The sequence below is a fragment of the Trachypithecus francoisi genome, unplaced genomic scaffold (assembly GCF_009764315.1).
Source record: "Trachypithecus francoisi isolate TF-2019V2 unplaced genomic scaffold, Tfra_2.0 Lachesis_group11, whole genome shotgun sequence".
Classification (NCBI taxonomy): domain Eukaryota; kingdom Metazoa; phylum Chordata; class Mammalia; order Primates; family Cercopithecidae; genus Trachypithecus; species Trachypithecus francoisi.
The window spans coordinates 129119713-129147311 of NW_022681456.1; the positions used below are offsets into that span (position 1 = coordinate 129119713).

Sequence of the window (27599 nt, forward strand, 5' to 3'; positions counted from 1 at the left end):
CGTTATAACTTCTGTATATGTGTATGTGTATATATATATATATTTGAGACAGAGTCTCGCTCTGTCGCCCAAACTGGAGTGCAGTGGCTGGATCTCAGCTCACTGCAAGCTCCGCCTTTCGGGTTCCCGCCATTCTCCTGCCTCAGCCTCCCGAGTAGCTGGGACTATAGGCGTCCGCCACCTCACCTGGCTGGTTTTTTGTATTTTTTAGTAGAGACGGGGTTTCACCGGGTTAGCCAGGATGGTCTCGATCTCCTGACCCCATGATCCGCCCGTCTCGGCCTCCCAAAGAGCTGGAATTACAGGCTTGAAATGTAACATTTTTTAAAGAGTCAGGACTTGAGGAGAGTCATACGAAGGAGACTGAGATGCCAGGGACCATTTCTACTCGTGGGAAGATTCAGAGGTGTTCCTGCCATTCCCTGGAACCCAGAATCCAGAGTAAATTAGTTAAAGACTCTGACATCTGCTAGGCGGGAGGGAAGAGACCTAAGGAGGTAAAGCTGGGGGGATGGGAGGAGGGAAGGCCACTCTCATGCTGCCCCTCTCTGATCTGAATCCAGTTATCGGCCTGCACGCCAGCCCTGGGCTGCAGAGAACGCCAGGCAAAGGAAACAGCTGGGCGGCCCTGGGAAGCCTGGGAGGGATGCAGAGGGCAGGGGCCACACACGCTGGGAGGGCACTAGGGCTGCTGCCCCCACCCAGTGACAGGCGCTTCCTTGCAAACCACCTGGCACAGGCACCCTGACAGTTTACATCACTGTCTCTCTCTCCTTCTCTCTCTCTCTCTCACACACACACACACACATGCCCCATCCACCGCCCGCTCTGAACAGGACCCCAGCGTTGGGGACGCGGCCAAGTCAGCCAGCTGTGGGCCCTGCCAACCCTCCCTCTCTTCTAGGACTGGGTTTTTCCAGCCGGAGTCTCACTCCCTCTACAGCAATCTCGGGAAATTGGAGACGACGCGGCTGCTCCTGAACATTATTGATTTTTTTCCTCTTTCCCTCCCGCGGGGACCCTCCTGTTGGAAGGAGAGCTGCAGCACAGGACGGAGACAGGCAGGAAGAAGCAGAGAGGACTCGGTGGCGCCCCCTGAGCAGCCCCCGGCCCACTCCTCCAGCAGGGGCCATGAGCACCAAGCAGGAAGCCAGGAGAGATGAGGGAGAAGCCAGGACGAGGGGGCAGGAGGCACAGCTTCGAGACCGAGCCCACCTGAGCCAGCAGCGCCGGCTCAAACAGGCCACCCAGTTCCTGCACAAGGACTCGGCCGACCTGCTCCCGCTGGACAGCCTCAAGAGGCTCGGCACCTCCAAGGATTTGGTGAGGCGTCCCCCCTCCCCCGCCAGCGTCCCCTGGCCCTTTCCTTCCACTTCTCAGATCCTGAGCAGGAGAGGCAGGACCAGAAAGTGCAGACCCTCAGCTTTCAGGTCCCGCTCCCTTGCTGAGATGGGGAGAGGTCATCCTGTCAACTTGAGGCTCTTCACTGCGGATGTTACCATGGTTTGGTGGCTCTGAGGGGTCCTATTCTCACTGCTTAGCTTCCCTGCCTTTTCCCTCTAATGGCCCAAAACTTGAGGGTGGTGAGGAGCTAGGCTGTTTAGGAGTGGGGGCTTCCAGGAACACAGGAACCTTCTAGAGTGGTCACTTAAAACTGGGAGGGCCCGGAGGACTGTCCAGTTTAGGGTTGTGACTTCCGGCTCCCCCTGAACCACAGGTTCCCTCCACCAGGGCTGTCTATCCATTTGTCCTTTCTCCTCAGAATCAAAGCACGGGGGGTCTCCATCCTTCCCCGGGCATCGGGCTTGTGTGTGGCTCTTGCCAGGGGCCCCTGGCCGCCTTGAACGCTGCTCCCCCTACTCCTAAGTGGAATAGACCTTCCAGGCTCCTCTCCTCCCATCCGTCTGCAGCAGCTTTGGCCTCAGAGGAATGGGCAGGGGAGTAACAGTAGGATGTGAGTGGGCGGGGGACAGTTGCAGATCCAGGCATTCCTCTCTGAGTGCTGACAAGCCGGGCCGTGGAGCCATTTCGCTTGGGATCAGATCCTGGCTCTGCCACTTACTAACTTGGGCAATTGACTTTATGTCTCTGTGCCTCAGTTTCTTCATCTGTTAAATGAGAATAAAAGCAATCATAGGTTTGTTGGGAGAGTTGTTAGAGCTGATATATTTAAAGCACTTAGAACAGTGCGTAATAGCAGGCGCTATCTAAATGCTATGATTATTCCTCCAGCTATTATTCCATTTAGTCTGAGAAATATTCCTGTCCTCTGACCCATGGGAGAGAGGAAATCCTTTGTGGAAAGGCTTGGGAGCATTCGGTTCCCAGTCCCCTCTCCTAGTCTGAGAAGAGGTACTCAAACCAGGCCTGTACGGAGAGGTTGGAAGCGTATCTGCCGGCCTGCGCTCCACCAACTGCTACTCCCAGGGAAGCTGAAGGCCAGTGCACCGCCTTGTTACCTTTCTCTACTTAGCTCTACCTTTCCAGACTCCTCTCAGCCTGGGTTGCCCACACCAGGACCACAGCCCAGAGGCCTGACAATTCCCTAGCTCCCAACAAGGAAAAGGGATTGCACTGAGACTTCAATTCAAGGAACTGCCAGTGGCTTATTCCTCCTTGCAGTGGCAGCAAGCATAGCTGAAAAACGGGAATGGAGCAGGGACGTGGGTTCCCTGGTTCTCAACGGCTAGAACCTACTGGGGACCATCCTCCATCTGTTCGGCCCCAGGAGAAGGTGCTCTACTGACATTGCCATCCCAGAGTGGCAGGTCCCGCCTTCTGACGAGAAAGTCCTGGGCTTTTCACCTCTCCCCTCTGCCTAGGATGTCCCCAGTTGATCTCTAGCAGTTACCTCCTGTGGCTTTGGGAGCAAAGGCACGACAGGTAGGGGAGACCCCATTGTCTCCCTCCCTGGGATGGCTGTGGAGCAAACTGCACAACAGTGGGAGGGGCCTGAAGCCTGTGTCCATCGTGGGAAGGTGGAAGATGGGAAGTGCAGGGCCAGTCTCTCCAGCCAGTCCCAGAGCTCGCTGAACTTTTCCCAGCACTGGGTCTCCTGCTGGCAGTTTCGCTGCCAGGAGCAACCCCAAGGGCCTCATTAATCTAAGGGCAGAAAAACAATCCCAGGCTCCCAAGGAGAGAGGGCAGGTGGAGAGGTGCGTAGAGCCTGGGAGAGAGTCAGTCTGCAGCAAGCATTTATTGAGTGCCTACTAGATGCTGAGCCATGCCCTGGGATACAAAAATGAGTGAGGTAGACTCAGGGGCTTTCCAGGCTAATGGGAGAGTAAAATGCATACATAACATTTGTGAGAAGCATGGCAAAGGGAGCTAAGACAAGGGACCCCAGCTTGGGGTGCATGGAGAGAGAAGCATGAAGAGCTCAGAGAGGGTACCCTGGAGAAGGTACATCCTGCATTATAAGATGTACACAGAATCCCAAACTTAAGATGCAACCTCTCTCTCAAATAAAGTGTGTTAAGTCAGTTATTCAGTCTAGTCTCAAGAAGAGTGGGGAAGAGGAGTTTCAGGAAGAGAGGAGAGAGGAGTGAGGCATGGAGGCAAAAAGCAGCCTGGTACGAGTGGTGCTTCTGGGGCCCATAAACAGAGTGGCAGGGAAGGAGGCACGGCCCTGTCATCTGAGCTGTGGATCACCTTCAAAAGCTTGAGCTCTAGTATGCAAGCAATGTGGGGTAGGGGGTCTTTGATGCATTTTAAATAAGAGAGTACATGGTTAGTTTCCTGTTTTACTTTGGTGCTTCTCAAACTTTAACCTGCACATGAATCACCTGGGGATCTTGTCACAATGAAACATCTGATTCAGTAGGTATGAGAGTCTGCATTTTTAAGAGGCTTCGAAATGATGTTAAAGTTGCTGATCTGAGGACCACATTTTGGAGTAGCAAGGTTTTTAGCTTCCAGTCTGAAGCTCCAAGCAGATGTATTTGAAAGGTAACAGGTCTGGAGACAGGTTATGAACTTAAGAAGGTGTTTGAGGGATCCAAGAGAGCTGCGGGGAGTGTGGAACACACGCAGTAACAGAAAGGAAGGATGGAGGCCAGGTGCTGCGGCATACGCTTGTGGTCCCGGCTGCTTGGGAGGCTGAGGCTAGAGAATGCCTTGAGCCAAGGAATTAGAGTCCAGTCTGGGCAGCTTAGCAAGATCCCGTCTTGAAAGAACAGAAGGCAAAAGAAAAGAAAAAGAAAGAAGAGAGAGAAGGAAAGGAGGGACAGATTGATTCTACACAGGAGGCAAAACCTGCAGAATCTGGAAAGTGACTGGATGGAATGGGAGTGGTTGTAGATGAGGGACAGGTCAAAGATGACTCCCAGCATCCTAGTTCTTAAGAGTTTTTTGTTTGTTTTGTTTTGTTTTTTTGAGATACAGTCTTGCTCTGTCAACTAGACAGGAGTGCAGTGGTGTGATCTTGGCTCACTGCAACCTCTGCCTTCCGGGTTCAAGTGATCATCACACTTCAGCCTCCCAAGTAGCTAGGACTACAGGCACGTGCCACCACACCCAGCTAATTTTTATATTTTTGTATTTTTTTTTTTTTTTTTTTGAGATGGAATCTTGCTCAGTCGCCCAGGCTGGAGCCTGGTGGTGCGATCTCGGCTCACTGCAAGCTCCGCCCCCTGGGTTCCCGCCATTCTCCTGCCTCAGCCTCCCAAGTAGCTAGGACTACAGGCGCCCACCACTACGCCCGGCTAGTTTTTTTTGTATTTTTAGTAGAGACGGGGTTTCACCATGTTAGCCAGGATGGTCTCGAGCTCCTGACCTCGTGATCCGCCCGTCTCCGCCTCCCAAAGTACTGGGATTACAGGTGTGAGCCACCGTGCCCGGCTGTATTTTTAGTAGAAATAGGGTTTCACCATGTTGGCCAGGCTGGTCTCGAACTCCTGATCTCAAGTGATCCACCCACCTTGGCCTCCCAAAGTGCTGGGATTACAGGTGTAAGCCACCACGCCTGGCGTAGTTCTTAAGAGCTTCTACTGTTTTTCATCACACCACCAACCCTGGGATTCGAAGCCCAGGGTGAGGTCAGAGGGGAAGAAAAAAAATAAACCTCCTAGTTAAAAAAAAAGTAAGTTTGAGACAAAATTTCCCCCAAGCATACTAATTCCTGAAATGTCCCTTTAGCTACTAAGTCAGTTTAACCAAGAATGGACCGTTCTCCTCTTCCCATTTCTTCACTGCTGAGCAATCTATGGGTGTCCAAGGAAAATGGCATGATTTGATACTGGGACTTACTCTGCTCTCATTATCTGACTGCTGGGACCCTAGGGCCAACTCCTAGGACAAGGCTCAGGTCTGGGGTGGGGGGGTTGGGGGAGCATTCTGGGATATCTAAGTGGGGTAACTGAGCAGCCTGGATACCTGGGTTTAGAACTGCCTACCTTCATTGTTTCGTGATGGAGCCAGCAGCCGCACAGTGTGATACAAAGACGCCTGGTAGAGGGAAACCCGAACTGGCTTCAGAGGGAGTCTCCCCGGGTGCAGGCCCTGATTCATGGCCAGGAGATCAGGAGGAAGACCAGCAGAACAGAGATTCCAGCTCTTCTGGTCAACTGCAAGGTGAGAGGCCTCCCAGGGACACACTTTCATTAACAACCCTGCCTGCGCTCGCTTCACCTGCTCTCCTTTCTGTCCTGATGGCAGAGGGAAGGAGGGAGAAAGGACAGCTCTCTCCCTAGCTTGGACCTAACCAGGATCCTCTACCTCCATCCTCCCTGCCCCAACCCATCTTTCCTCGGTGCAACTCCATCTGTCACCATCATTACTCTGCCCCCTTTCCTTGGTCAAAATACAGTACTTAAATTAAGTACTCCTCAGTGTGCTCTACACAGACGAATGGTGTGCGTGCATGGATAACGTAATTCTGGAAAAAACTCATGTGTTCTAAGGCATTGGTCCTGTAATCTCTGGAACCATGTAACCACTCAGTCACTACCGAACGTTCCCAATAAATTCCCGTTGGTCCTGGGCCACCGTCTTTGCTCTGTGCTGCTTCTACCTGGATTGCTGTCTTCTTGCTCTCCAATCATTCTGGGTCCGCATTCTGCAAGCTTTTAAAGCCCAGATCAGATGTTACCTCCTCCTTGAAACCTTTTCTGATTTCCCCAGTAGGAAACAGCCTTTCCTCCCTCCCAACCTCTAAGGCATGTTACTCACATCCCTTTTTTAAATTTTTTTTTTTTTTTTTTTTCTTGAGATGGAGCCTTGCTCTGTCACCCAGGCTGGAGTGCAGTGGCATGATCTCGGGTCACTGCAGCCTCTGCCTCCTGGGTTCAAGCAATTCTCCTGCCTCAGCCTCCCAAGTAGCTGGGATTATAGGCCCGCACTGCCATGCTCAGCTAATTTTTGTATTTTTAGTAGAGACGGGGTTTCACCATGTTGGTCAGGCTGGTCTCAAATTCCTGGTGCTGGGATTACAGGTGTGAGCCACTGCGCCCGGCCCTTTTTTTTTTTTTTAAGACGGAGTTTCACTCTTGTTGCCCAGGCTGGAGTGCAATGGTGTGATCTCGGCTCACCGCAACCTCCGCCTCCTAGGTTCAAGCAATTCTTCTGCCTCAGCCTCCCGAGTAGCTGGGATTACAGGCAAATGCCACCATGCCCGGCTAGTTTTGCATTTTTAGTAGAGACGGGGTATTCTCCAGGTTGGTCAGGCCCGTCTGGAACTCCTGACCTCAGGAGATCCATCCACCTTGGCCTCCCAAAGTGCTGGGATTACAGGTGCGAGCCACTGCGCTTCCTGACTTTTCCAGTCCTTTTATTTATTTTTTTAGATACAGGGTCTTACTCTGTCACCTAGGCTGGAGTACAGTGGCATGATCAGAGCTCACTGCAGCCTCAACCTCCTGGACTCAAGCAATCCTCCCACCTCAGTCTTCTGAGTAGCTGAAATTACAGGTGTGCGCCATCACACCTGGCTCTTTTTTTTTTTTTTTGTATTTTTAGTAGAGATGGGGGTTTCACCACATTGGTCAGGCTGGTCTTGAACTCCTGGCCTCAAGCAATCCTTCCACCTTGGCCTCCCAAAGTATTTGGATTATACATAGGTGTGGGCCATGAGGCCAGGGCATTCACATTCCTTTTATAGACCTTAAAGCTTTCTGCCGCCGGGCGTGGTGGCTCACGCCTGTAATCCCAGCACTTTGGGAGGCCGAGGCGGGCGGGTCAGGAGATTGAGACCATCTTGTTGAACATGGTGAAACCCCGTCTCTACTAAAAATACAAAAAAAATTAGCCGGGCGTGGTGGCAGGTGCCTGTAGTCCCAGCTTCTTGGGAGGCTGAGGCAGGAGAATGGCGTGAACCCGGGAGGCGGCGGAGCTTGGAGCTTGCAGTGAGCCGAGATCGCGCCACTGCACTCCAGCCTGGGCGACAGAGCGAGACTCCGTCTCAAAAAAAAAAAAAAAAAAAAAAACAACTTTCTGCCATATAGTAGAGTTGTATTTTACCTCCTTTAGACTCCTAAAGAATAGCACTCATTGATGTACCTTCCAGTAACATATCTTATAGCAGATACTCAACGAATGTTTGGAACGAGAAAATGACCTGTGTGTATATCCAAGTGTATATCAAAGTGTCTGTCTACGTCCCAAAGTAGGTGAACTTGTCTTCCTTTGTTTCCAATGGCAAACTTCTTGGTTACCCATAGCTGAGTTTCCTAACAGGATTCCAGTCTTCTCATCCTTCCTCTATTCCTAACCTGGAGTTTTCGAACCAGGAGGCCATCGAACTCCCAAGGATTCCTCTAAATAGATCACCATTTCTCCATTTTTGGCAGATCTTCCCCAAACTTATGAACTCATCACATATAACCACTTTTTTTTTTTTCCGTTTTATTTTTTGTAGAGACAGGGTCTTGCTGTGTTGCCTAGGCTGGTCTTGAACTCCTGGCTTCAAATGATCCTCTTGCCTCCAAAGTGCTAGAACTACAGGCATGAGCCACCTCACCTAGCCCACTTCCTTTTTTGATTTATCTGGGAGTTCTGCCCCTATTGTATGAGTCTCATAAAAACCAGTTTTTGTTTTTTTGGGGTTTTTTTGTTTGTTTTGAGATGGAGTTTTGCTCTTGTTGCCTAGGCTGGCGTGTAATGGTGCGATCTTGACTCACCACAACCTCTGCCTCCTGTGTTCAAGCGATTCTCCTGCCTCAGCCTCCCGAGTAGCTGGGATTACAGGCATGCGCCACCAAGCCCAGCTAATTTTGTATTTTTAGTAGAGACAGGGTTTCACCATGTTGGTCAGGCTGGTCTCGAACTCCCAACCTCAGGTGATCCACCCGCCTCAGCCTCCCAAAGTGCTGGCATTATAGGCGTGAGCCACTGCGCCTGGCCCCGATAAAAGCCTGTTTTAAAGACAGTTCATTTTCTCCACTCATTTCTAAAAGGGAATCATCAATGGGCTGGGAAACTGAAGGACCCACTCCCAACCCGTTCTCCTAGGGACTCACTGATTCAGCACAATCCCTCTTTCTTAGTGCCAGGACCTGCTGCTTAGAGTGGCCGTGGACACAGGCACCCAATACAATCGGATCTCTGCTGGATGTCTCAGCCGTCTGGGGTAAGAGTGTGGCCCAAAAAGCCAAATGGGGGACAGGGTTTCTTTTTGGGCTGATGAAAATGTTCTCAAATTAGATAGTGACGACAGTTGCCTATTGTATCTTAATAAAGCTGTTATTTAACAAAAGAGTGGCTAGAACACTCTGGCAGAGAGGGCAAGGATTTAGACCCCACATGAGGTCAGGGGTTGGAGGTGAACCCATAGTAGAGAGGGACGTCTGCTGATTAATGGGGTGAAGCCCCCTGGGGGCTGTGGTAGCCATAACCTTTGCTTCCCAACCACAGGTTAGAGAAGAAGGTCCTAAAAGCCTCAGCTGGGGACCTGGCCCCTGGGCCCCCAACCCAGGTGGAGCAGTTAGAGCTACAGCTGGGGCAGGAGACCGTGGTGTGCTCGGCACAGGTGGTGGGTAAGTTCCCGCTTCTGCAACAGCCCTGGTGCTCACCTCTCACCTTTCTCTTCAGGGTGGGGCAAAGGCAGAGACTTTCGGTCCCTGCAGCACAAGGAGTCTGCAGAGATGTTCTGACCACCCCTCCTCTCTGTGCCAGTGCCCTTGGATCTGGGGATGGGGTGGGCAGAGAAGGAGCGAGGGCTGAGAGGAGGGCAGCATGACCACTGGGAACACACAGCCTCTTCTGTTTTCAAATGGTTCCTGCAGATGTTGAGAGTCCTGAATTCTGCCTGGGCCTGCAGACTCTGCTTTCTCTTAAGGTAAGGCACCCACACTCAGGGCCTGATCCAAAGCACTGGGAAAAAGCAGTAGAAGGCACAGGTGTGGAAGCCTGGACCAGGCTCTGATGAGAGTGACTTAGAGACTGGCAATTGTCCCTTTGCTTCCTTAGAGGTTCCTTACTTACCACCCAGTGACAAGTCAAGAGAACTGGGTCACCCCCTCCAACAGGAGTCAAGGGAAATGGGGATAAGGGGGAGAGCAGAAGGCAGGTGGAAGCTGTGGGAAGTGGGAGGCAGGTGACGGGCTGAGGTGACCTGGCATGACTGCTCTACACCCCACAGTGCTGCATCGACCTGGAGCGCGGAGTGCTGCGGCTGAAAGCCCCTTTCTCAGAGCTACCCTTCCTGCCTCTGTACCAAGAGTCTGGCCAGTGACTGCTGTCTCAGTCAGTCCCCAGAGGGAAAGACCTTGCCTTAGCAGAAGAGGCGTGTGGGGAACAGGTGCTCTTGAAGCCAGGTAGCTGGGGACTACGGTGTCTGTCCTTTCAATCACCACCCTGACCCTTGCTGTCCCATTTCCCCCAGCTGGCCACATTCCTCTCTGCTTCTCAGCAGCTGTCCTACTCCCCAGGAGGAGTTTTCACTAGAGCGCCCACGATGCCAGGATTCTCATTCATTTCCCTCCCAAGAAGAGCAAAGCCCAATCAGGACCACAGATGGGAGGCTAAGCAAAACGGGGTGCCTGCTTGGGCTGGGTCGAAGGCTCTGCTGACTGCTGTCCTTGCCCACCACCCAATTCTACCCCAGACGTAACTCAACTTCCCACACCACCATGTCTCTCCCCACACCTGGGGCTCATTATTTCCCCCAACTAGACTGCCACGCCTCACCAACCCGGGTCCCTGGACCTCCTGGTGTCTGCCTCTTGGATTCTGTGCACATCTGCACAGATGTGGGGGAAGAAACATGAGACAGAATTCAATACAACAAAGAGATGGAGTTAGTATAGGAATGTCCATCTCATAAGGCTGAGAGCTTTTATGAGTTATTTTTCTGGGGCTGCAAATGTCTGAAGCCAGTTATTGTTTGATTACCCTGTGCAAAACCTTGGACATACTTCTGCTATGAACGCTAGGTATTTATCCTTTTCCACTTGCTTTTTGTACCCACCGAGCCCCTGAACTTTGGGTGTGTGTGTGGCAGAGCCTTGTAGAGAACTGCTCCTACGAGGCAGACAGGATAGTGAGGCTGTCACCACTCAGACTTAACCTATTTAGTATTCTTTCTGATTTCTAGAACTACCCACCTCGTTAGGCCTTCTTCCCATCCCCATCTCTGGTCTCTTGAGCTTAAGCTCGCCTTGTCCTGGAATCAGTGGCTTTCTAATCCCCTGCCAGGCTTTGCCAAAGCAAAAAGACAGAGGCTTTTTTTTTTTTTTTTTTTAAAGTTTGGGGTCTGTCAGGAGAGAGAGGCTTTTTTGAATTCACTGTGAAGAGAAGAACCCGAAGCTTAAGACACCAGACCCCTGAGAGTCTTTCTGGCTGGTTTGAGTCTCTCAAATCATGGATTAGGAGTAAAGAAAGAGGCCGGGCGCAATGACTCATGCCTGTAATCCCAGCGCTTTGGGAGGCTGAGGCGGGCGGATGACTTAATGTCAGGAGTTTGAGACCAGCCTGGGTAATACGGCAGAACCCCATCTCTACTAAAAAATTCAAAAATTAGCCAGGTATGGTGGTGCTCACCTATAATCCCAGCTACTTGGAAGGCTGAGGCACAAGGTTGTTGTGAGCCAAGTTCGTGCCATTGGACTTCAGCTTGGGCGAAGGAGTGAGACCCTGTCTCCAAAAACAAACAAACAAACGGGGAGAGAAAGACAGTGGTAGAGCTAACCTGAACTGGGTGGGACCCTTGGGCTGAGACAGAGTCCTGAGCCTGGGGTAGACTGGGTTAGAGAAGAACCGGGATGCAAGTAGCTGCCTGTGACACCTGGCCTGACCTTTCTCTGCTGCCTCCCCTGCCCTCAGAAGGAAAGGAGAGGGGCTCACTGATCACGTGTGCCATAGTACCTGGTCTCAAAATCCTAAACGCTTTCCTCTCCCTCACTGCCTTGCTCCACAAGGTCCGCTTTCCTGGGTCCTGTGCTGTGCCTTTCCTTGTCTGCCTCCTGCTGCTTCTGTAACTGCAGACCCCAGGCCCAGTGGCAAGCCCTTGGCTCAGCTGCTTCTCTATTGGAATAAACTCTTGTTTCTCTATGTCGATGTTCTTCTCTGGTCTTCCTCCCTGCCTGTCAAGAGCTGAATGATAACTCTGCCCGTGGTCCCTTACAGAAAGGAAATGGAAATGTGGGCCCTCGCCCAGGCTGACCCACCTGACTAGGGTCAGTGTAATGGAGAGCAATCTGAAAGCAATGGCTTTCAAACTCCTCTGACCACAGCAGGAATACATTTCACATGGCACTCAGTACACACGCGCACATATGACTGTAACAAAACAATACTCACCTACACTGCGAGCAATGTATTCTGCTGTTTTCTATTTTACTTTATTCTATTCTACCTATTCTAAAAATGCTGGCCATGATCCACCAAGGGACTGCAACCACCGTTTGAAAAACACTGACTTAGAGCACAGAGAATCAAGAACAGACGGCACATAAATGACCCAAGCTATAATTCTGATTGTGGTCTGGATCATAAACCTGCATCACATTTTAAATGTCTGTTGTCTTAGAGACAATAAGCTCTTTTACGGGGGAATGGGTGGGTGGAAAAACGGGAGCAGGGCTTCTGAAGCTCACTAATACCTGAAGAATATGGCAACACGAGAAAGCACTGACCCAGCTAGCTGCTTTGGTACATGGAGGAAAATCACCTCAGGGTTGCTAGGAACATGGGTGAGACCAGACTGCAGAAAGATCCCTCAAAGCAAAACAGTTTGCCATTCCTTTAACAATTACTAATGTCAAGAACTTGCAATCGTGCCATGGAAGACAGAGCTTAAGATGGGGTGTACCATCTTAAGTACCTCCACTACTCCCCTGGGCCTAAAGCCTGGTTTCCTTATGGGTGTTGGGGCCACGCAAACAAGTCTCTGTTTTCAACACAGTCGAAGTGGGAAGTGGGACATGTCCCAGATGATCTGGAACAAGGGAACAAGGCCAGGGTTCTATGACCCTGCTGGCGTGATGGGTGAGGTCCACAAGGAAATGGGGAGAGGGTCCACTTGTCTCTTCTTTCACCAAAAAGACTGCGAGGTCTATATAGTTCATGGTCACCCTAGCGTTGCTGCCCTCTTTCACGCCCAGAGTCAAATCCTGCATTTCTGTAATGCATGTTCCCTATCCTGCCAATATCACAGATACCTTTAGGGAGTAGGGTGGGGGTTCGGAAGAATCCTTCACCAGCTCTGAGGCCAGTATGGCTAGGTGGGATCTTGGAGGCTTGAGGGAGCACACTGTGGCGGCTGGTCTGGATGGTAGAGCGTTTGGTGAAGCAGGGCACGAGTCACAGGGAGGTCGTCGGGATCTGCGAGCCAAGAAGGGGTGGGTAAGAGGCTGAGGGTCTCCTGGGCACCTGGGCCACTGGCTTTTCTGGGACTCACCCACACCCAGCTCCTGCAGCAGGCTGTGGTACTCCGGCTTGGTTTCCAGCAGTTTCAGCAGATTGGTAGACTCCATCCGCTCCAGCTGCACCTCCCAGTACACATAGATCTTCTGGTTGAAAGTGACATATACGAGGCAGGGGCTGTTACGGCCCTCTTTGCAGGCATACAGGCCTGGAAGACGTGGGCAGGGAGACAAAGGTCAGGAAGTTTCAGTGCTGGTGGTGGGGGGCAGACAGCAAGACACAGACCTTCGAGTCAGCACTTCCTATCCTCCCACTGATGTCAGAAAAAAAATTAAAGGTTCTCTATTTGTTCTCTGTTAGGAACTCAGTAAAACAGATTAAGATGGGAAAAGACCTGACTCACTTCAGATGTAGAAAAACCATAGCAACAAAACCCAGGCAGAACAGAATCCAAAAAGGTGTTATCTGTTGATTTTCCCATCTCAGTGATATCCCTGGAGTGATGACGGACGGCCTTGCTCGCCCAAGGGCGAGACTAGCAGAACACGATCAGAAAGTAAGGCTTCTCTTAGGTGCCGATCCCTCCTTCCAAAGGCATCCCGCAGTCACCCAGAGAGTGAGTGCTGCCTCCCAAGGCCCCTGATTTGGAACGAATGAAAATGTTCTAGGAGACCTTTCTCCACAGAGACCTGGCACGCTCAGGTGGAAAAGAACTTCCTGATGTCTTCACACATCCCAGACAGATGATAAAACTCATTCCATTCTTTAAAATATTCCGCGGTGGCCAGGCGCGGTGGCTCAAGCCTGTAATCCCAGCACTTTGGGAGGCCGAGATGGGCGGATCACGAGGTCAGGAGTTCGAGACCATCCTGGCTAACACGGGGAAACCCCGTCTCTACTAAAAAATACAAAAAGCTAGCTGGGCGAGGTGGCGGCACCTGTAGTCCCAGCTACTCGGGAGGCTGAGGCAGGAGAATGGTGTAAACCCGGGAGGCGTAGCTTGCAGTGAGCTGAGATCCAGCCACTGCACTCCAGCCCAGGCGACAGAGCGAGACTCCGACTCAAAAAAAAAAAAAAAATTCCGTGGTGGAGAGGCTGCTGTCTTTTATTTCTTATTTACGATTGTCAAGATGGCAATGTAGTGACCACCCCTCACCCCCAAACAAAAGAGCTGAAGAACTCACTGGTGAATGAAGACTTCCATCAGGGGATATGGCAGAAAGGGAAGTGAGGGGCAAACGCTTCCCTGGCATATCTAACACACCTGTCTAATTTCAGTGTGGTCGGAAAGGGGCCATGGGGGCGGGGGTCACCTGCACAGAAGGCACGGATATTTTCATCCACTTGGAAGCGGACAACGGTGCGGTTGTGGTCAATGATGTACGTCTGTCCATCCCAGGCGCATGCAACTACCTCCTCATGCCCGTTGCCCTGGAAAAGGCCAGAGACAAGGAACATAAAGGAGCTGTGCACGGGACTCTGGATGACAAACAGCCAGCTGGGGAGGAATTTCACCCACGGGTTGGGTAGTAAACGGGACTGTCAAATGAGCTGTCACATAATACTCACAGCCACCGTAGGAAGTAGTATACTGAGGAAACCTCAGCTTATAGAAATAGAGTCACTCACCCAAGGCCACTCAGCTAGGAGGCAGCAGAATCAGGACTCAAACCCAGGTCTGCCTCTTCTCCTAAACCAACAAGCATGCCTGATGGCAATATAAAGTGTAGCCCCTACCTGCTGATTCAGGGGCCATAGTGACATTAAATAGAGATTTATATATGGACAAGAGAAACCTACAAAATACGCCTCTGGAGTTGGGACAAATAACATACTTCCAGGCTCTTACAGTAACTTTTCTTTGGGGCTATTACTTCTGCTGAAGTTATGGAAATGACAGACTTCTAACAGCACGGTATAGCGTTAAATACGGTAGAGTAAGAGGGAACAAACTCGCTTCAGATGGATTTAGACCTATCTAAAGAGACTTAAGGCCAGGCACAGTGGCTTACGCCTGTAATTCCAACACTTTGGGAGGCCAAGACGAGAGGATTGCTTGAGCCCAGGAGTTTGAAACCATATATGGTGAGATCTCATCATTACAAAAAGTTTAGGAAAATTAGCCAAGTGTGGGGGCACACGCCTGTAATCCCAGCTTCTCAGGAGGTTGAGGTGACAGGATGGCTTCAGACAAAGGTTGTAGTGAACCAAGATCATGCCACTGCACTCCAGCCTAGGTGATAGATGGAAACCCTGTCTCAAAAAAAAAAAAAAAAAAAAAAAAAAAAAAAACACAGAGACTAAAGATAAAGGTTGGGAGTTCCCTGGGATGTGAGAATAGCCTGATTATTCCAAATCTCATCTCTCCATGTGGAAAACGCAAGAATGTTCTGCTTTGCCAGGTTTTCCACTCACGGTGACATCCAGTTTCTCCAGGGCAAAGAGCTGGTGATCCACCTGCACTGACCACAGCAGCTTGTCTGCTTCTTCCATTTCTTCCATGAGCTTCAGTGTCCCTGTCGGGGGAGAGGCAGGCTGAGCACGGGTGGGATAGGCCCCGAGCAGACCCTACAGGGATACAGCCCCCACGCCCCATCCCAGCATTGCTCACCATCCAGGGTGCACAGGGCAAAGAGGCCAGAGCCACCACTCTCAGTGCCGTGGCCTGTGGGTAGGACAGGAGGACCAGAGGAAGAAAACGTCAAGGGCAAGGCAAGGTCAGAGCCTACGGGGAGAGGGGTATTCTGCAGCAGCAGGGAAAGGACAGGGCTCGGAATGAGGGGCAAGCTATAGATCTCCACTCTTCCAGAACTGACGACTGCCCCTCATCTCCCTCCCTCACCCCTACCGCACTTTCACCTTGTTTGATGTTGCCAATTAGGTGAGTGGAGACATTCTTGTTGTGGATACGGCCAGATGTCTGGTGCAGCACCACATCTCGGGTAGCTGGGTTCTCCCTGTGTACAGAAGGGTGGAAGGATCAAGCGAGAGACCAAGTGAGCTGAGTTCTCCAGCCCTTTGTAGCCTATATCCCTGCAAGAGCGTCTGGGATTTGAATCAGCTTAGAAACCTACCACTGACTAGGCCGGGCGCGGTGGCTCAAGCCTGTAATCCCAGCACTTTGGGAGGCCGAGACGGGTGGATCACGAGGTCAGGAGATTGAGACCATCCTGGTCTACATGGTGAAACCCCGTCTCTACTAAAAAATACAAAAAACTAGCCGGGCGAGATAACGGGCGCCTGTAGTCCCAGCTACTCGGGAGACTGAGGCAGGAGAATGGCGTAAACCCGGGAGGCGGAGCTTGCAGTGAGCCGAGATCACGCCACTGCACTCCAGCCTGGGCGACAGAGCGAGACTCCGTCTCAAAAAAAAAAAAAAAAAAAAAAAGAAACCTACCACTGACCCTATCTGACCCATGTGGCAAAGAGAAAAGACAGGGATGGGGCTGCCAGGTTGGAATCTCAGGACCTCTTTCAGGTGCTACAAAGTGACAGCCCAGGATTCCCTTGGTCCTAACGTCATCTTCCCCAGTGGGGCAAAGGTGCTTGGGCTGGGACCTAGATGAGGCAGCTCTGCCAACTGCAGACCCATTTTACTACCACGTGCCATCTGGGAGCCCATCCTGCTTCCACGCACCCCCACACCATCCACAGGCCTGTACCCCCTTACCTACTGCCATCCGTGGGCCCTTCAGAGGCAGGAGGGGACCCAGTGTCCTTTTTCCAGGTACACAGTAGAATTGCATAAGCACAGCCTGGCTGAGACACCATCAGTTCAGGAACACCCAGTGGCCCCAGAGTCACTGAGAGGCTGTCCACCTGCACCAGGGAATGGGATTAAAGGGAGAGGGAGACAGAAGGAAGTGGGACCCTGCAGAGAATGGCAGGGGGTTGGGGCGGGGCAGGGGTCCTGGGAACAGCCCTCTGGGCTTCAAGGGTAGCAGCAGGAGGAAGGATTTTGAGTTTCCAGGGCTCCTGCCTGGCACTGTCCTCTCCACACAGACCACATGCTTTCCCCTGCGTATGACCCAGCTGGGGTCTAGGTCCTGATGTGGCCCACTCCACACCTACCTTCACAGTCCTCATTCTTAGCCCAACATGCCTTTCTCTTTGCCTGTTACTAGCAATTTCCCCTAAGCCCCTGATTCGAAATGGTCTTTGGATCTCTCTTGACAAGGTGACTTCACTTCTCCCCACCCTGGCCCTGTCCCATGACTGCTCTCCCACTGCCTCTTCCAGGAGTCCTTCTTCCCAGCTCTCTGGGGCCTTGCTCTGGAGTCAGCTGCTTACCTGACCCTCCAGCATCCATTTCTTGAGGGACACCAGCTGCCCTGTCAGATGTTCGGGACCCTCACCTAGCTCCTCCCAGCGGAAAGCTCGCACCACACGGTCTGTGTAGCCCACCACCAGCTCACAACACCCATCTCCATCTGTGGGCATGAAAGACAAGATGGGTGTTGGAGTCCCACAAGCAGCCCCGGCTCCTCTGCTAACAGTGGCACCTTCTAGCCAGTGTGGCTTCATGCCCGATCTGCAGTGCTGCTCACTTCACACTCAGTCAGCGCCCGCCCGTCTGCATTGGCAGCATCTTGCCCATCCATTTGGTCCATCTGTTCCGCAGCTCCTATCCGCTCTCTGCCTTCATACTTCTCAAACATGCAACTCAAGTGTCCCAATTCATCCCATGTATCTCCCACCACCTACAAGCCCCCTATCTGTATGGTTCCCTTGCTTGCCACTTTTTTTTTTTTAACCAAATGTTACCTTCTCAGTGAGGACTTAGCCCTAACAACTCCATTTAAAATTGCTACCTCTACCTCGACACTCTAGCCTTTTCTGCGATTATTTTCTCCACCGCACTTACTATTTTTTTTTTTTTTTTGAGACGGAGTCTCGCTCTGTCGCCCAGGCTGGAGTACAGTGGCTGGATCTCAGCTCACTGCAAGCTCCGCCTCCCGGGTTTACGCCATTCTCCCGTCTCAGCCTCCCGAGTAGCTGGGACTACAGGCGCCCACCACCTCGCCCGGCTAGTTTTTTGTAATTTTTTGTAGAGACGGGGTTTCACCGTGTTAGCCAGGATGGTCTCGATCTCCTGACCTCGTGATCCGCCCGTCTCGGCCTCCCAAAGTGCTGGGATTACAGGCTTGAGCCACCGCGCCCGGCCACTATTTTTTTTTTTTGAGACAGAGTCTGTGTCACCCAGGCTGGAGCGCAGTGGCACAATCTCGGCTCACTGCAACCTCCACCTCCTGGGTTCAAGCAATTCTCCTGCCTCGGCCTCTAGAGTAGCTGGGATTACAGGCATATGCCACCACGCTCAGCTATTTTTTTTTTTTTTTTTTGAGACGGAGTCTCGCTCTGTCGCCCAGGCTGGAGTGCAGTGGCGTGATCTCAGCTCACTGCAAGCTCCGCCTCCCAGGTTCCTGCCATTCTCCTGCCTCAGCCTCCCAAGTAGCTGGGACTACAGGTGCCTGCCACCACACCAGGCTTTTTTTTTTTTGTATTTTTAGTAGAGATGGGGTTTCACTGTGTTAGCCAGGATGGTCTCGGTCTCCTGACCTCGTGATCCGGCCACCTCGGCCTCCCAAAGTGCTGGGATTACAGGCGTGAGCCTCTGCACCCAGCCTAATTTTTGTGTTTTTACTGGAGATGGGGTTTCACCACGTTGGCCAGGCTGGTCTCGAACGCCTGAGCTTAAGGGACCCGCCTGCCTCAGCCTCTCAGAGTGCTGGGATTCCAGGTCTGAGCCACATGGTCGGCTGCACTTACTATCCTCTTTTTTTTTGGAGATGGAGTCTGGCGCCCAGGCTAGAGCACAGTGGCATGATCCTGGGTCACTGCCACCTCCACCTCCCAGATTCAAGTGATTCTCCTGCCTCGGCCTGCTGAGTAGCTGGGATAACAGGTGCCTGCCACCAGGCCTGGCTAGTTTTTGTATTTTTAGTAGAGACAGAGTTTCACTGTGTTGACCAGGCTGGTCTGAAACTCCTGAACTCAAGTGATCCACTCGCCTCGGCCTCCCAAAGTGCTGGGATTATAGGGATGAACCATCGCATCCAGCCATGCACTTACTACCTTCTAATATACCACTTAATTATCTTACAACATGTATAGTGTTTCTTTTGTTTTCCTTTCTTTTTTAAAGAGAGACAGGGTCCCAGGCTGGGCGCGGTGGCTCAAGCCTGTGATCCCAGCACTTTGGGAGGCCGAGACGGGTGGATCACGAGGTCAGGAGATCGAGACCATCCTGGCGAACACAGTGAAACCCCATCTCTACTAAAAAATACAAAAAACTAGCCGGGCGAGGTGGCGGGCGCCTATAGTCCCAGCTACTCGGGAGGCTGAGCCAGGAGAATGGCGTGAACCCGGGAGGCGGAGCTTGCAGTGAGCTGAGATCAGGCCACTGCACTCCAGCCTGGGCGACAGAGCGAGACTCCGTCTCAGGAAAAAAAAAAAAAAAAAAAAGAGAGAGACAGGGTCCCACACTAGAGTGCAGTGGTAAGATCACAGCTCACTGCAGCCTGGAACTCCTGTCCTCAAGTGATCCTCCGACCTCAGCCTCCTAAAGCGTTGGTATTACAGGCGAGAGCCAGCACGCCTGGCCTATATTGTTTCTTTTCTGTCTCTTCATAATAAGGCCCAGGAGGGCAGCAATTTTGGTCTATTTATTCACTACGGCTATTCCAGGGCCTTGAGCGATGCCTGGCTTCTCATGGGAGCCCAGTACCTAACCAATGCAGTAATGAATGCGGATTCTCCCTCTCACCCCCATCCCTTGGGGTCTGCTCTAGCACCCACTGACTCCTACTCTCCTGGCTGCCTGAAAGGTAGGCATGCCCACCGATGTCGCTGATCAGCATGACCTTGGTGTTGGCGGGGATGTGCTGCTTGAAGACTGGACGCTGCTCCTCTCCCATTAGTGTCTCGTGGTGCCCAGAAGCATCCAACACCTTGGCAGGTGTCAGGTCAAACAGATGAAACCAGCCTTCAGCACTCACTGCCACCAACAGGTTCTAGGACAAACAGAGGTATAGGAGAGACGGACTGGGGAGGGAGTTTTGGAAACAAGCCCGATAATCAGATCACAGAGGTCAGAGCTGAGGCCTTCAACCTTCAACTGATTTCCGCTGTGAGCTAGGAAGCAAGAAAGGTCCCCTATAGTTCTTACCTTTCCTTTATTACATACATCTCCAACCCCAACGCAAGTCAGCTGTAAGAGAGAAAGGGCGGCTCAGGGAGGCGCCAAGGGAGACCAGTACTCCCCGATCTCTGTGAAGCAAGGAGCAGGCAGGTTTTCTAACCACCATCATTCACTGAAAACTTGTGCCATATGAACTATGGTGATAATCTTTATTAACTGAGCTACTGTGCTATAGGTTTGGTTTACCCAGACAGCAACACGAAGACCTGAGGTGGTTAAGACAATCTGAACTTAAATAAAATAGGAACTCTATATTTAATAGAGCTAGGTTATCATATTTCTAGACTTATTCAAATTATTGTCCCCATTTTTGACGAGAAGATCAGACCACCTTAGGCAACGTCCATGAAGTGTCAAGGAGTACTCCGCTACACAAAAACACCCCAGCACATGTATGCGTGTGTGAGGACAGATGCGAGCCTGGCTGGGGGCTGCCCTCCCTGAATCAAATTGGCTGCAAGTCAGTGGCCGGGCCCAGTAGCTGGGGAGGCAGGACACATGGGTGAGCACCTGTGTGGGAATCATCCTAGGCTGTCCCTGGACAGAAGGGATCCCTTCCCCCCTCCAGGCCCAGGGAAGTGAATACTGACCATTCCCTGGCAGGAACAGGTGAGCCATGGCCGACTGTCATCATTTTTATACACAGACACCTTCCCGCTGGTGTCTCCCACCACCAGTTCATTTAACTTCAAATGGAGAGAGAAGAAAGTGTTAGGATGGGACTCTGCTGAACCACTTCAAGCTCTTCTCTACTTAGCCTAACCAAGAGAAATCACAAGACCTCAACTTGCCTCTTCATCAACTTTATTAAAAGTCTGGGCCGGGCGCGGTGGCTCAAGCCTGTAATCCCAGCACTTTGGGAGGCCGAGACGGGCGGATCACGAGGTCAGGAGATCGAGACCATCCTGACTAACACGGTGAAACCCCGTCTCTACTAAAAAATACAAAAAAACTAGCCGGGCGAGGTGGCGGGCGCCTGTAGTCCCAGCTACTCGGGAGGCTGAGGCAGGAGAATGGCGTGAACCCGGGAGGCGGAGCTTGCAGTGAGCTGAGATCCGGCCACTGCACTCCAGCCTGGGCGACAGAGCGAGACTCCGTCTCAAAAAAAAAAAAAAAAAAAAAAAAAAAAAAAAAAAGTCTGGCCAGGTGCAACGACTCACACTTGTAATCCCACTGCTTTGGGCGGTGGAGGTGGGTGGATCACTTGAGGCCAAGAGTTAGAGACCAGCCTGGGCAACATGGCAAGATCCCATTTCTACAAAAAATTTAAAAATCTGCCAGGTGAGGCCAGGTGTGGTGGCTCACGCCTGTAATCCCAGCACTTTGGGAGGCTGAGATGGAAGGATCATTTGAGTCTAGGAGTTCAAGACCAGCCTGAGCAACACAGTGAGACCCCATCTTTACAAAAAAATGAAAAAATTAGCCAGGTGTGGTGGTGCATGCCTGTAGTCCCAGCTACTCCGGAGGCTGTAGCCTCCGGAGTAGCTGGGAGGTGGAGGCAGGTGGATTGGTTGAGCTCAGGAATTCAAGATCAGCCTGGCCAACACGGTGAAACCTTGTTTCTACAAAAAATATAAAAATTACCCAAGCATGGTGGCGCATGCCTGTGATCCCAACTACTCGGGAGGCCGAGGCAGGAGAATTGCTTGAGCCTAGGAGGTAGAGGTTGCAGTGAGTGAGCCAAGATTGTACCACTGCACTCTAGTCTGGGTGACAGAGTGAGACCCTGTCTCTCAAAAAAAAAAAAAAAAAATTAGCCAGGTGTGGTGGTGCACACCTGTAGTTCCAGCTACTCAGGAGGCTGAGGAAGGAGGATCACTTGAGCTCAGGAGGCTGAAGCTGCAGTGAGCCATGATCGTGCCATCGTACTCCAGCCTGGGTGACAGAACAAGACCTTGTCTCAAAAAACATAACACACAATCTTTTGGGGCCAACACAGCTATAGTTTCCCAGTTCTTTATTTCCATCTGGGGGTGTGTGTGTTAGGGGGTAGGAGAGGTTACAGAAATTGAGGCTACACACAATTTATGGCCCACCCCAGAAAAGTATGCCACCTGAATAGCTCTAGGCTACACGTGCCTGACTTCGGCTCTTTGCATTTGCCCATTACAAATGGGACACGTTTTGAAAACAGCCCAAGATGGTGGAGTTTTGGAGAATCTAACTTCAGACCTCATATTTAATCAAGGGCCAAATAAAAAGACAAAGTGAACTCTTGGGGCCCTCCCTCCTCTAGCAAGGCCTTTTGATCTTGAGGTGTATGTGGGAACCACACAGGATGGTGGGGCCTGAGGGGGTAGAGCCTGAAGGGGCCGCTCCCCACTCTGGGCCTCCAGGGCCCTCAAGTGATGGCTAAGCTCTAGGGAAGGGAGGTCCCTGTATGGAGCCTCTCCACCATCTGTATCTGGGTAGCTGCCCTTTACAGGGGCTCAAGATGTTAACCAAGTGGCTTCAAACCCCACTTCCGCAAATTGCTTTATGATCTCCTCTTGGGGTACAGCCAACATCCCCTTCCTGTCCCCAGAACACACTGAACTAATATTATACTCTCAAGAAATTTAGTCCTAAAGGCAACAGAGATAACAGGTGAATAGTAAGGAAAAGTTAGAAACGAATTGGAATGTATTTGAATCTTTGATTTCTGGCTGAGCGTGGTAGCTCATGCCTGGAATCCCAGCAGGAGAATCGCTTGAACCTGGGAGGCAGAGGTTGCAGTGAACCTCTGCACTCCACTGCACTCCAGCCTGGGATAAGAGTGAAACTCCGTCTCAAAAAAAAAAAAAAAAATCTTTGATTTCTTTTTTAATTGTTATAACTGTTATGGGAGTTTCTGGTGAGAATATCAGATCACAGAAGCATAAAACTAGTTTTTTTTAAATCAAACCTTCTATTAGTTGATGTTTCTTATTTCTTTTCTTTCTGTTTTTTTGTTGTTTGAGACAGTCTCACTCTGTTGCCCAAGCTGGAGTACAGTAGTGTGATCATGGCTCACTGCATCACACTGCAGCCTCAGCTTCCTAGGCTCAAGTAATCCTCCCACCTCAGCCTCCGGAGTAGCTGGGACTACAGGCACGCACCACCACACCTGGCTAATTTTTTCATTTTTTTGTAAAGATGGGGTCTCACTGTGTTGCTCAGGCTGGTCTTGAACTCCTAGACTCAAATGATCCTTCCATCTCAGCCTCCCAAAGTGCTGGGATTACAGGCGTGAGCCATCACTCCCGGCCAGTGCCTACACTGTTCTAAGTGTTGAGAATATAGCAGTGGAAAAAACAGATTAAAACATTCCTATCCTTATGGAGCTTACAACTCAGGTGAAAAAAATGATAGTATATCTAATATTGTAGAAGTGAATAATAGTGTAATTCGTTTAGACAAATACAATTTCAAAAAAGGTGGTGCTATAAAGCTATGAAAAAAAGGGAATGCTTTTAAACAAAGAAGGCAATCAGATAAAATGGAAAATAATGTATATCTGAAGGTGCTTTGATAATTTACTGTTTAAAAACGTGGCCTGGAGAGGTTGCTTACACCTGTGATTCCAGCACTTTCGGACACCGAGGCCAGTGTACTGCTTGAAGCCAGAGGTTTGAGACCAGCCTGGTTAACACAGTGAGACCTCATCTCTACAAAACATTAAAAAAAATCAGCCAGACGTGATGGCAGGCACCTGTAGTCCCAGCTACGCAGGAGGTTGGGGCAGGCAGTAGGATCATTTGAGCCCAGGAGTTCAAGGCTGCAATGAGCTATGATTGCACCACTGCACTCCAGCCTGGACAACAGAGTGAGACCCTGTCTCTGTAAAAAACAAAAAAAATTAAAAAATTCCTCCCCTGATTTTCTCATAAAATTGGACGGCTTGGCAGTTCATGAAGAAACACGAAAGCCCAGAAAACACAATACAAATTTATGAGAATAATTCTTTCCTCCCCAGAGGGGGTAGAGTCAAAAGAAGCCTCTTAAAATACCTTCTCCATCACAGCACTAGGGGGCGGTGGGAAAGAAGCACAGGACAGTGAAGGAAGTGTGAAGCAGGGAGACCCCGTAGGGAGACAGGGCAGAGGGTAGAAGGGGGCAATCCAGTGCTTTGCATTAGAAATATGAAATACATAATGAAAAAAAAGATAAAGTCTGCAAAAAAAAAAAAAAAAAAAAAGAGCATCAGACACTATTCCCTTTAATGCTCCACCGGAGAATCCTCCACATATTTCAGTCAATGCATCTCATTACATTTTATTACCCGGTGACTATTACACAACTTGATTATGAGCTATTGAGGACTGGAATTCTCTCCTTCATTTTTGAATTCCCAGAATGTAGCAGAGTCCTTGGTGCATAATGAGCAGCTCAATAAAGATTTGCAGAAAAACAGAATAAAATGCTCACACCACCACGAACACTTAAGAGCACTAAACTGTGTGCCAGGCATTGTTTTACCAGCTTGACCTGTGGTAATTTATTTAAAAAATGAGAAGAAGGGCTGGGCGCGGTGGCTCACACCTGTAGTTCCAGCACTTTGGGAGGCCGAGGTGAGCTGATCACGAGGTCAGGAGTTCAAGACCAGTCTGGCCAACATGGTGAAACCCCATCTCTACTAAAAACACAAAAAGTAGTCGGGCGTGGTGGCAGGCACCTGTAATTCCAGCTACTTGGGAGGCTGAGGCGCTTGAGCCCGGGAGGCAATGGTTGCAGTGAGCCCAAATCAAGCCACTGCACTCCATTGCACTCTAGCCTGGGGGACAGGGTGAGACTCCGTCTCAAAAATAAATAAATAAAAAAAAAAATAAAGAGGAACGACTGCTGAGGAGAGAAAAGGTTGGTGGAGATTGTTTCTGTAATTCAACCAAGGTGTAGCACAAGTCGCCAGGCACCCGCATCTACCATGAAGCAGGCACTGAAGAAACCGGACGTTATTAACACTGGGTTGTGGCGGCGATTGTTACCCTGGCGGGAGAGCGAGGCAGGGAAATACCCCAATCTGTTCCAGCCGAGTGGGCCAAGCCTAACAGCAGCAGACTTTTAGTTTAATGCCTATATTAAGCACAGACGGTGTGCTTAATTCTGTGAGGGTAGGAGGAGGTTCTGAGAAGTCTTCGAAAGGGCGGAGCCACAGGGAGAGCGGCATTGTTATTTCCACTTGGCGGCTTTTAAAGGTGATTTTTTTTTAGGCCGGGCGCGGTGGCTCACGCCTGTAATCCCAGCACTTTGGGAGGCCGAGGCGGGCGGATCACGAGGTCAGGAGATCAAGACCATCCTGGCTAACACGGTGAAACCCCGTCTCTACTAAAAATACAAAAAACTAGCCGGGCGAGGGGGCGGGCACCTGTAGTCCCAGCTACTCGGGAGGCTGAGGCAGGAGAACGGCGTAAACCCGGGAGGCAGAGCTTGCAGTGAGCTGAGATCCGGCCACTGCACTCCAGCCTGGGTGGCAGAGCGAGACTCCGTCTCAAAAAAAGAAAAAAAAAAAAAGGTGATTTTTTTTTTTTTTTTTTTTTTTTTCCAGACGAAGTCTTGCACTGTGGCCCAGGCTGGAGTGCAGTGGGCGGGATCTTGGCTCACTGCAAACTCCGCCTCCCGGGTGTAAGCGATTCTCGTGCTTCACCCTCCCAAGTAGCTGGGATCTGAGGCGCGCACAACCACACTCGGCTAATTTCTGTATTTTTAGTAGAGACGGGGTTTCACCACGTTGGCCAAGCTGGTCTCGAACTCCTGACCTCAGGTGATCCGCCCGCCTCGGCCTCCCAAAGTGGTGGGATTACAGGCGTGAGCCACTGCGTCCAGCCAAAGTAAGTGATTTGAGAGGTGACGCCACTGCAGGAGGCTTAACTCAGAAACAGTGATCCAGAAAACGGCCACCAGAGTTTACCAGGCTCCTCCAGTGAACACTTGACGGAATCAGGCCGAGGGATCAACTATCTATCCCACTTAAAAAATACTCCCAGGAGCCGGGCGCGGTGGCTCACGCCTCTAATGCCAGCACTTTGGGAGGGCGAGGAGGGATCACATGAGGTCAGGAGTTCGAGACCAGCCTGGCCAATGGTGAAACCCCGTTTCTACTAAAAATACAAAAATTAGCTGGGCGTGGTGGCGGACTCCTGTAATCCCAGCTATTCAAGAGGCTAAGGCAGGAGAATCGCTTGAACCCGGGAGGTGGAGGTTGGAGTGACCGGAGATCGCGCCACTGCACACCAGCCTGGGTGAAAGAGGGAGACTCTGTCTCAAAAACCAACCAACCAACCAACCAACCCACCCTCCCAGGGAACAAAATCAACCACGAACACTGAAGCTATCAATAAAGTTTTTCTCTTTAGCGCTCCATCCTAGCCACAGCGCGCATGCTCACGCTCACGTGGCACGCTCGGGCGGCCTGTTCCACTTCCCTTGCGCCGTCCCTGCACAGATCCAGGCTGTCTCTTGCAGTGCGCATGCACCTACCGTATCGTTATCAACGTCTCCAAGGCAGATAGCGTGCGGGAAGAGGCTCCCGCTGAACTCCAGCGCGACGCGCTGCACGTAGCTAACCGATCTCATGGCACCTCCAAGAGCAGAGGGAGCGGTGAGCCCCAATAAATGTTCCCTGAACCCCCGTCGCGACAGCCGCCAGAGCGGAAGGCCACCTAAAGCAGCAAGTTACGTCACTGCCTGAACCTCCAATCTCTGCCTTCCTCCTTTAACCTCAGAGAGGAGGCGGGTCTTCCGGGCTTGGAGGCGGGCTTACCACCTCTGATGTGAGTGACAGGCCCACTCCTTTTCTCCACAGGGCTGCAGCCCATGGGTAAACCAACCCTGACGTGGCCGATCTGTTCCCTTGGCAACAGGGCTCTCAAGGGCTTGACCTAGTAACCTTGACCTTTTTGCTTTGTTTCCCTGGCAATGAAAATTCCTAGCCATCAGACCATTCCTGAGAATCTTACTAATCTTCGTAATCACTGATAATTGCATGGTTTTGAAAAGTGTTTTTAAACAGCTAGCTACCCATTAAGAGTAAAAACAATGTAGTGAGTTGCAATCAGCATATAAAAAATTAAATACAATAGAATATATCAAGTGACTCCCAAGTAGTAAGGTAAGTATAGTTTTTGTGAAACCTTGTTTCAATTGTATATACTTATATGTGTATACTGGCTTGTAATGTAAAAAAATTTTTTTTTTTTTTTTACAGTGTGTGTGTTTTCTGGTCCATAGTTTAAAAGCCACCTGCTGCAAAGCACATTTCACATATTTCACATAATTAGTTCAGCCACTAGGTGAGCTTGTATTGTTTTGTTTTGTTTTTTTTTTTTGGTAGAGGAAAACAGGTTCAGCAAGATTAAGTAAAACGGCAGAAGGAAGGATTGTGAGGCGGGGTGCGTGCTCCAACCAGAACTGTTTGATCCCAAACCCTAGGGCTTTTCCATCATTTACTATCATAGTTCCTAGGAAAGTTTTCAGACTGGAAGTGACAGTCGCCTGGATTCTGGATCTGCTCTGTCTTGTGGTCCCCCAGCACAAAGCTCATGCATCTTACCCTCAGGGGCCTTACTCTTCTAGCACAGATGGGACTGTCACTCTCATGGCTGGCTTCTTGGGATTCTTTCTTTCCATGTTGAATCCAGTTCTT

General features: G+C 50.8%; 2 protein-coding genes across 5 annotated transcripts; one reads left to right on the top strand and one right to left on the bottom strand.

Annotated features, from left to right (window-relative positions):
- Nucleotides 1–781: 781 nt before the first annotated feature.
- On the top strand, nucleotides 782–11486 carry NRIP2 (nuclear receptor interacting protein 2). 2 transcript variants are annotated; one of them, XM_033223218.1, is made up of 6 exons: nucleotides 782–1323; nucleotides 5419–5571; nucleotides 8481–8563; nucleotides 8848–8969; nucleotides 9219–9271; nucleotides 9575–11486. In XM_033223218.1, the coding sequence occupies exons 1-6, from the start codon at nucleotides 1132–1134 to the stop codon at nucleotides 9665–9667; spliced, it is 696 nt and encodes a 231-aa protein (XP_033079109.1). In that variant the 5' UTR covers nucleotides 782–1131; the 3' UTR covers nucleotides 9668–11486. The 2 variants fall into 2 exon arrangements, with proteins under 2 accessions (XP_033079109.1, XP_033079108.1); XM_033223217.1 differs by lacking the exon at nucleotides 9575–11486 and having other exon boundaries at nucleotides 8848–9520.
- Nucleotides 11487–11885: 399 nt separating this feature from the next.
- Nucleotides 11886–26662, bottom strand: ITFG2 (integrin alpha FG-GAP repeat containing 2). Of its 3 annotated transcripts, XM_033223216.1 has the most exons (12): nucleotides 26435–26662; nucleotides 20590–20685; nucleotides 19967–20008; nucleotides 19640–19811; nucleotides 17089–17228; nucleotides 16469–16617; nucleotides 15658–15755; nucleotides 15410–15463; nucleotides 15214–15314; nucleotides 14112–14229; nucleotides 12833–13006; nucleotides 11886–12756 (listed from the first exon to the last, which is right to left on the bottom strand). In XM_033223216.1, the coding sequence occupies exons 1-12, from the start codon at nucleotides 26528–26530 to the stop codon at nucleotides 12653–12655; spliced, it is 1344 nt and encodes a 447-aa protein (XP_033079107.1). In that variant the 5' UTR covers nucleotides 26531–26662; the 3' UTR covers nucleotides 11886–12652. The 3 variants fall into 3 exon arrangements, with proteins under 3 accessions (XP_033079107.1, XP_033079105.1, XP_033079106.1); XM_033223214.1 differs by having other exon boundaries at nucleotides 11886–13006; XM_033223215.1 differs by lacking the exons at nucleotides 19967–20008; nucleotides 20590–20685 and having other exon boundaries at nucleotides 11886–13006; nucleotides 26435–26658.
- Between the last annotated feature and the right edge of the window lie 937 nt (nucleotides 26663–27599).